The sequence below is a fragment of the Abramis brama genome (assembly GCF_963993115.1).
Source record: "Abramis brama genome assembly, chromosome: 25".
NCBI lineage: Eukaryota > Metazoa > Chordata > Actinopteri > Cypriniformes > Leuciscidae > Abramis > Abramis brama.
In genome coordinates, this window is record NC_139987.1 from 22883394 (window position 1) to 22893368 (window position 9975).

A 9975-nucleotide genomic window follows, 5' to 3' on the forward strand; every position below is an offset into this window, starting at 1 on the left:
CAACTGTTTTATTACCAACATTCTTTTATTCTTTTGAGTTCAACAGAAGAAAGAAACTCATACAGGTTTGGAGCAACTTGAGGGTGAGTAAATGATGACAACATTTTCATTTTTAGGTGAACTATCGCTTTAAGTATCTTACCATACATGTAAACATCAATAGTACACCCCCACAGTGAACGTTGTTAAGCAATAAACATATTATTTATTTTCAGTCCATAAGTGAAATAAAAAGAATGCTAGTTTTCAAAGCCTTTAATACAACTTAAGGCAAAAAACACCACAGGTGATGTGAAAGGGTAAATATTTTCACTAATAGATATCACCACAGTGGATTAATCACAGTACATTAAAACAACCGTTTTGTATTTCTGAAATGTTATGTTTAAATATGAAAATGAGCCATTATATAATTAAATATACACATATTTGCATACATTTCCAGAACAGAAATCTGAACGTTGGATAAACCCAATCCATGTTTCATTTTGTTGACATATTAAGGCCTGGTTTCACAGACAGGGCTTAAATTAAGCAAGGATTAGGCCTTAGTTCAATTAGGACATTTAAGTAGTTTTTATAAATGTGCCTTGGTGTGCATCTTGAGACAAAACAATGGCACTTACATATTTTAAGATATATCAATTGCAAGTTGCTTTAATTTAAACCAGCTCAAACATGCATTTCAGTCTCAGACTAGCTTAATCTTTGTCTGTGAAACCAGGGGCAAGTGTTATAAAGGAAACACCTAAATGTGTATTTTAAATGCAATCTTTACACTGGTCTGAAAGAAGCAAAATAGCCCAAAATCTCAAAACTGACCAATTCTACTGACAATGGTTTTCCTTGTAGTGTCTCTTGCCTTAATAGATAATATTTCACATGAAGATATGTTTGCATTTAACTAGTAAAAGATGCAAAGCTTCAGAACCTTCAAATGAACCTTTTGAAAATGACATACAAAATTTAAAACGTCCAACAGCATGTTATGGAAAGCAAGAGAGAATAGTCTGGCTGAAAGAACATGATAATTAATGTTTTTGTTCCCTATTTACATCTTCCATCGTGTTAAAGGGATATTTCACTCAGAAATGAAAACTCACCCTCAAGTTCTTTGTTCTGCTGAACATAAAGGAAGATATTTTGAAGAATGTTTGTAACCAAACCCCATTGGACCCCATTGACTTCCATACTATGGAAGTTAATGGCTAACGTCAACTGTTTGGTTACAAACATTCATCAAAATATCCTCCTTTGTGTTCAACAGAAGAAAGAAACTCATACAGGCTTGCAACAACATGAGGGTGAGTAAATGATGACACAATTTCCATTTTTGGATCTTTAACAGTCTGAATGATTCATTGCCATGTGTTAAGGTAAATACAGAAGCCGGTCTGTCTGAAACTGGTTGCAATGGCATATGACCAACATAAAGCTCTGAATCATGTCCAGTATGAACAGAGGCAGAACTAAAACAACTGCATATTTAAATCAAATATAACAGTAGTACACTATTGAGTGGACGGCATAAGTGAGAAAAAAACTAATTCCTTGGTATTTTGTCTGGTTTTCCTTTACATTAATATAAACAGTAATTCATAAATCAAGATACTTTTATTTGAGAACGAAAATTACTTCAATATTATGTCTTGTTTTCTGAAAACCTTATCAAAATTAAGCGAGTGTATGCTTAAAACAAGAATATCTGTCAATGGGGGTTACACAAGTAAATGTGTCTTGATTTAAGAATGTTTAGATATTTGTACTGTAAAACTATTTGTTGTGAAGTGAATACTAAAACTTGTTTTTAGGTGAAGTGTGTAATTTTTACAACATCAAACAGAATTAACCGTTTTTAAATAAATGGAAGCTCACAGAAGCCATGCATTTCTATTTTTCTGTTATGCTTTCATGAGATCTTATCTTTATTTACGCAAACACGCTTGATGCTGCTGGTTTTAAAAATTACGCACTTCAACTTTAAGCTTTTATTGGTCACATTTGGATATTATTTTTCGGGAATTAATCCAATAAATACAGACTGCTAAGACACGATAATAGAGGCCAAGTGTAGCAATGATCGGTGCTGGACTTTTTTTGACCCGTTAGAAGCTCCTTGGCAAGCTTATCGGTCACTGTGAGGTCAAGAGCAAAGGCACATGTTTCAAAGCAGCAGCAATGACATCACCGCAGATCCAGCATGGCCACACTTCCGTCTGTGATGATGACGTGTTGACTAGCCTGAACACAAAACAGACACAAAACCTTCTATATGGTGCACATACAATATGGCGGAGGACACAGTTAGATCATTCAAATTGAATTAAGTAGTGAAGTTCAATGTTAAGAGGTTTCTTAAAATCAGGGGTTTTCAATCTTTTAGATGGATCTAAAGATTGCAATCTTTAGGGCTGCGTCTGAAATCGCATCCTCTCTTGAGTAGGTATTTATTTTAGTAATTACTTAAAGACTGATAAAAAACATGTTCTATAAAGTATGAGTGTGTGTGTGTGTAGTATGTAATCCGGACATACTACATCTGCCATGTTGTCGCTGTCATGTGAGCTGCCAGCATCAGTTGCGTTGCTTCCCTGCCATTCACAAATCCTCTCCCGTGGCCTCATGGGATAGTAAAGTGTCCATCGTTTGCACACTTTAGAATCTCGCCGGAATAAGTAGGTCATCCGGGTACTTTTTGTCTACTCTTTAATGAGTACTGTGAATTCGGACATACTTTTGTGTTACATACTGTTTTTCGCCTACTATAGAGTGTGCGATTTCGGACGCAGCAGAAAACATCGCCCCCTGGTGGCTGGCTGCAGTATAGGTCCGAGCCAAACTAAAAAAATCCCATTATCACACTGATGTATGTTTAGGTGTTCGTCTTTCCAGTAAGTTTATTTTTAGTTAGTTATTTGATGCTTGAAAAATGGGTTGTTACGTCATGACTGACAGCTGTGCTTGCGATTGAAAATGGGCGGGAACTTGACACAGCGGGCTGCATCAGAAATCACATACTACCCTAGTGTAGTGTTCTTTTAGTTTTTTATTATGGCTTTATTAATATTTTGAATTAGCTTTTATCTTTATATTTTTAGTTTTCTTGTTAATTGTAGTTGAATTTTTAGTAATTTCGTTTTTGTCAATTTATTAGGTTTATATTTAAAAAAAATACTGCTATTTAGGTTTAATTTATTTTTATTTCAGTTTTAGTTTTAGTTTGTTTTTTTCCAGTTAAAGGTGCAGTATGTAATACAGTGGTTGAAATAGGTACTGTCTGCAGTCCAAATTCAAAATATTGGAGAGTTGTCTTTCCCGGCCCTCCTCCTCAGACTCCACGCTCATGCGGGATGCCAGTTTGACAAAATGCAACAGGAATGAGCACAATTGACAAATGAAGGTGACGAGCCTTAAGCAAGTTGATTTAACCACGTTTTAATATTCTCCCGTTCATAGAGATTTTTAGATGGATGCCGAGGCATTTTAGGTCAGGTGGAATCTGTGACCTCTGACCTAGTTTGTTTGCTGGGTTCTATACGCTGTAATTTCCACCAACTGGCAACCCGGGGTGTTGAAATACTGTGTGTTAAACAAAAACAGACGTTCTGACACAGAATGCACAATAAAAAAATAAAATAAAAAAACTAGCAGCAGCCTTGTTTTTCAGAGAAACGAGTAGGTGAACTTAGCATGTTTTCTAAATATCTGCAAACATATAATTTGTATGCTTTTGTACAGTCAAAAAAATGCTTTATTTCTATTAACAGAAAGGTTTTCATATACTTAAAATAGTATAAGAAAAATATTTAGTTTGTATTGTTACATTATTTCTTTTTTTTTTACTATATTACTGCTGTACTGTATTATTTACTTAGATGTTTTATTTATTAAATTCAATTTATTTGTTTTAATCAGTGTTTTATTTTTGATTATTTTATTTAGTTATTTTTATTATTTAGTTATTTTTTAAAAATTTGAAAACTTAAAAATATATATTTTTTAAAAACACTGTTTTTCTTTATACTTTTTCACTTTCCCCCTAGCACTCCCTGGAGCCCAGTTTGAAAACCCCTGGTTTAACTCACTAATAAGGCATTACTCACGGAGAACAGGGGCGGCTCCTTTGGATGCGGGTGGAATCCTCTTTGTTTGCAGGAAGAGATCTCATCCATCCCGTTGTCTGTCAGCCGAAAGTAGCCCGTCCTGGAGCACACGTTATCAGACTGTTATTGCTCCATTTTACCTGCTAACTATCACCCAAAATAACTAGCACAACGTATAGCTGAAAACATACTCGTTAAATTTAGGTGAGCACACAATGGCTATAGACTCTGGAAGCATCATCTGATAAGAGCAATGTGTGTGCATGTCCACACTGGATAAAAAGGCCGTCTGGGTCGGATGGGTCTTACAGAAAAGAAAAAGAGAGATTGATTATTGACAAGCTACATAATTGTCATATTATAAGTCATGCTTTCATTAAGGAAAACTCCATACATGAATCCAGCCCAGTGTAATGAGATCGTTCTGATCCTGGATCAGGAAAAGCTCCTCCTCGTTCTCCGTGTCACAGTAATCTGGTCCTCCGCTCTGCTTGGGCACGATCACGTGTGTCACTGTGAAGGCGTTCTTCATCTGCGAACACAAGCACACTGTTTTGTGCTTTACTCATAATACAACAGATTTATTAAGATTGCAGTTTGCCCAAATTAAATTATATTCAAGAGGTATTATGTGAGTTTTATGTACACTACCGTTTAAAAGTTTGCCGTCAGAAAGATTTTTTGTTTGTTTTTTGAAAGAAATTAATACTTTTATTACGCAAGAATGCATTAAATTGATCAGAAGTGACGGTAAAGACATTTATAATGTTACAAAAGATTTAAATTTTAAATAAATGCTGAAAATTCTCTCAAACTTTCTATTCAACAAAGAACCCTGGAAAAAAAATATCACAGTTTCGAGAAAATTATTATTTCTTATTTAAATTAACTAATAAATTAAAGACAAATACAACCATTGTATGACTACAATTTAATAGTAATAATAATAATAATAATTTTAAATTTATGTTACAATAAAAATGTTTTTCAATAAAAATTATTACATATAGTATATTATTTAAATGGTAAATTATTAAAACATCATGGCAGTATTATCTCTAAATTACGCTGTTAATTAAAAATGATTGTATTACAGTAATGTTTTACTTTATTAAAAAGCTAAAACTTTACAATAAGGTCTCATTTTCAACATTAGTTAATGCATGAACTAACAAACTAAAAATGAGCAATTTATTTTTACAGCATTTATTAACCTTTGTTAATGTTAGTTAATAAAAATGTCCATGCTCATCTTAGTTCACAGTGCATTAACTAATGTTAACAGGTACAACATTGAATCTTAAAAATGTAGTAGTAAATGTTGAGAATATCATTAACTAAGATTAATAAATGATGTAGAAGTATTGTTCATTCTTAGCTAACTAATGTTAACAAATGAAACCTTATTGTAAAATGTTACAATTAAAGAATATCCAGATTACAACGTAAACAATCCACTAGAACTTGGGATAAAATCTTCTTATTGTAATGAAAATATATGTATAAAAAAAATCATAATGTCATAAAAAAAAGGCTTTATTTTCTTTATTTAAAATATATATATATTTTTCCCTTCAAATTTGGGGTGAAATATAAGCCAGACATTCTTTTGTGAGATTGACCTAACTAGAACTATATTACTTTGTGTCTGAAAATGTTTTGCACGTACCAGCTTGCCACAGAGAATCCCACAGGTCTCCACCGCTCGTGCTGTGTTGGCGTCTGCTAGCTTTAAAAACCTTTGGCACAGCTCGGCGGGGACAGAGAGCTGCCGCAAACCGTTTACCAACACACCTAAGAAAACACACACACATATATAATCTCAACCTAATGACAGGACACCAGAGTAATAGTACCACCACATATGTCAAGTGATGAATAAGGAAGTGCGAACTGAGAGCTCTCACTGTGTCCTGCACTGACTGGAACGCTAGGCTTCAACGAGCGGTCAAACGCTGGGAGGCCTGAGCTCGGAAAGACGTGGTTTGGGGTTCCTCCGGGGGGCGTCAGTGGTGAAAACGAGGCCTGTGGAGGTCCCGGTACGTCAGGCACCAGGAGATCTCGGGGAGAGATGGGTGACACCGGGACGCTGAACTCCTGCACTATGCGCTGGCGCTCCTTCTCAAGCTCCTGCCTGCGGATCATCTCCTCAAAGGCGCTGAGCTGCTGCCTCTCGCGCTGACGCTCCTGCAGCTCGGCCTGTCTCTGGCGCTCGGCCTCCAGCTCCTGCTGCCTGGACACTTCTCGAGCCTGGGCCTCATCCTCTGCTCTCTGACAGGGTTCACACACTCGTCAATAAAAACACATCTGAATTAGTTTGCAGGTGTAATTTAAAGGGGTCATATAATGGTACATGCACTTTTACAAGTTGATTGTACTGAAATGTGTGTTGGCAGTGCCTGTACACAACCATCATAAAATGATAAAAATCCATCCAGTGTTTTTTTTTAAATCTTCTTATATGTTTTCCCCCGTCTCAAATCAAGCCGTTCGACCGTGTGACGTCACATGGTCGGACGCCCCTCCCACGATTGTTGATTGACAGCAGCGTTTCGACACAGACCCGCCCTCACTCGTGAGCGAGCTGTCAATCATAGTCCGCGCGGAGCGGCGCGGTCATTGTTGATACGCTGGAGCACTGTCTATGAGCAGAATGGCGTCTAAGCGATTGTGTTGTTCTGTTCTTGGATGTAATAAGGAACACAGCAGTCATTTTGATGTTCCTAAATCCGAACCGCTGAAGACGCAGTGGCTGAGTTTTGTTTTCGAAGGGAATATTCCCCACGATCAACGTCAATGCTTTCATGTTTGTGCGAATCATTTCACACACCAGACTGCTTTACAAACGAGGGTCAGTAAAGCTGGATTTGCTAAGAAGCTGCTCCTGAAAAAAGGATCGGTACCAACTATTCGTGTTCCTGCTGCACCTCCAGAAGAAGAAGTGAGAGTAACGTTTTATTAACCTTTATATTAATATTTATATTAATCTTTGCAAATCGCTTGCTGCGCGCTTCACGATGAATGCGGCTATTTACACTCAGGGTACATTACGGCATGTTTCCTATGTACGACGTTCTCAATATAATTCTTAATCCCACGTTTATAATGAACAACGCGTTATGGTTATTGTGTTATTATAACAAACGGTGTAGGCACAGAACAGAGGGGCGGGGTGAGCAAAGCTCATTATCATTTAAAGACGCATGCACTTAAACGGCGTGCTGAAAACAGAGCTGTTTTTGACCAGGTAAAATTAGTGTTTTCTTACAATACTAATGAGAATTTTTAATGAGAAAGTATATTACAGACTTTTAATTTAGACCCTAAAGAATCATATTAGCTTGTACAAAAATGGCATTACATGACCCCTTTAAGAAAAACCTGCCCGTAAATGTTACTGTAACTGTAATGAACCCACCTTTTGGACAAGATATTCGGCATGTTCTTTATCGTACTGCTTGAGAAGCAACTTTTTCAGTTCCTCAGCTTTCGGGAAGGCGATTTCCTTTAATTTCTGTGGAAGGAAAAATAGGGATGTTAGTTAGCTAGGGAAATTCTCTCACATGACGATTTATAAAAAAATTTTTAAAATCTTACCCTCATCGTTTCCTTCTTCTCAGGAATGTTGGCTGTTTTATAATCCCGATGTCTAGGAAGTTTTTCAATAAACAACCTAAAAGGAAGTAAAATGCATGAACATTATTTAATTCATTTTTATCGTCATTATTTATTCTTTATAGATATTTATTATTTATATATAATATATTATAATATGTACTGTTTTTGTTTAATTATTTTTATTAATTAAATTTATTTATTAATAAATTTTTATTGTTTAATATTGTTTTTAATCTATTTAATTTTTATGTTTATCAATTTATTCCTAGTATACGAAGAAATATATTTCTAGTAAATAACAAATCACTCAAATCAGGGGTTTAAACTGTATTTAGACGGCCTAAATTTAGTTTCTCTCTTCTCAAGAATGTTGACTTTTTTATATTCTCGATGTCTTGCATGTTTTTCAATAAACATCCTAAGGAGAAGTAAAACGCACGAAAATTCTTTTATATTTTCGAAATATTTTTCAAATAATATATAATATTTATCATTTATATTAACGTTATTTTTAATCCATTTAATTGTGATGTTTATTGAATGTTTATTTGTAGCATATGAAGAAATGTATGTCTAGTAAATAACAAAACCACTCAAGTCAGGGTTTAAAACTGTATTTAGACATTCTAGATTTGAGTAATATGTTTGCAAAAAACTGCAATCTCAAAATATAAAATAAACAGAAATAAATGTAGTTTGACCTCCTGAGGTTAAAGATCAATATTTTATCATGATGATTGAGCATTTAAAAAGAACTTGACAGAGTTTTTGGGCTTATTTTGTACTGTGCTAATGGAAATCATCAGGAGAACAGTATAATGAATCTGATATGTGGAATCAATAACCAAACTGCCAGGCAATTGGCACTTTCCGCCTGTTCTGGCTGTACTTACGTGATGTACTTATTGTAAAGAATAAATGCATGCTCGACATTCCCCTCCTCTGCATAGATGCAGGCCATTCGGATGATTTCCATCCCTGAGCGGAAGTATCTGCGGGGCGGCACATCCTCGCTGACGTCCACAGAGCTGCCCAGTTTAGTGAGAGCGCGGACCCTCTCCTCAGACGTCAGACTGGAGTCACTGTTCTCAGACATGCTGTCTCCTGCCTGCAGAACAATAAGACACTCAGTCTCACTGCACTGGGTCTGACTGATGATAAAGCTCCTTACTCTGGGTGGAGTTATTTCTATTGTAAGGTTAATGATTGATAAAACAGTAGTTTATATTGCAAGCCAGGGGTTTCAAAAATGATTTGGACACTTTAAAATGTCTGAAAGCCATTGCATTACATATGAAATCAAGTGTTACTGTAAAATGCTAATAAATGCTTCAGGGTCTTTTCTCAGAACTGGTAAAGGTGTTGTTGTTTAACATAAAATAAATGCCACTTGGTTTGATATTTTGTTTTTTAATTCATTGATATACATTTTAAATGTTAGTAAATTGTCTAAATACTTTTTAAGGGCCTCTATATGTAATTATATATATATACAGTTGTACATTAATACGCATTATATGTAAATAAGCTACGACACTTTAAACTTTAACTTTGACTTAAATGAGTCTGGTGGCACCATTATTGACAGGCCAACCAGCTAAAAACAATGACAGTAAGATTAGTCTTGCATGAATGTAAAATAGCTTTCCTACCTGATTTCACCGCAGTCCTTTACGCTTTCAACGATGCTTTTGTGTAATTCTCTTAAATATATTCGTCATATTTAGACATCGTGGAATACAAAGGTTTATGTGTATAATCATAACACTTCCTGTATCGTATGGAAAGACCCCGCCCACTTCAGTCAGCTGATGGTGACGCAATGCCTCAGACTGACCAATCGCGAAAGACTTCCACCATATTTTTAGACCTCCTGGCTTTTGTCACTGATGCTTGTACTTTTTCTATAATGAGCTAAAAAAAAGCTCTAACTTATGTACCGTTATTACCGTATAATATATTAATTTTACTGCTACTTTTGTTTTTCTACACTGATAGACATTGCTTTATTTTCGAAATCAAACAATGCATAAAATGTCCTATTGTTATTCCCCTTGTGTGTATTCATAAGCAAAACGCTTCAGACCGTTAAATAATAATAAAGGTACTGTTTCAATTCCAATTACACTATCAACTTTTATTTCATATTTATGCATGATAGAATGCAGCAAAAATAAGAAAAAAAAATTATTATAGGCTTTTTAGATTGTTTTGACCAATATACCAATTATTTAGAACTTTTCAATGTCAATAA

At 35.2% G+C, this 9975-nt stretch overlaps 1 protein-coding gene across 1 annotated transcript; it reads right to left on the reverse strand.

Annotated features, from left to right (window-relative positions):
- Positions 1-13: 13 nt before the first annotated feature.
- On the reverse strand, positions 14-9527 carry stambpa (STAM binding protein a). The gene is made up of 10 exons (XM_084105051.1): positions 9374-9527; positions 8615-8829; positions 7701-7776; positions 7522-7617; positions 6011-6374; positions 5773-5897; positions 4498-4635; positions 4295-4407; positions 4104-4203; positions 14-2241 (listed from the first exon to the last, which is right to left on the reverse strand). Exons 2-10 carry the CDS (start codon positions 8815-8817, stop codon positions 2185-2187), a joined length of 1272 nt encoding a protein of 423 aa, XP_083961177.1. The 5' UTR covers positions 8818-8829; positions 9374-9527; the 3' UTR covers positions 14-2184.
- Between the last annotated feature and the right edge of the window lie 448 nt (positions 9528-9975).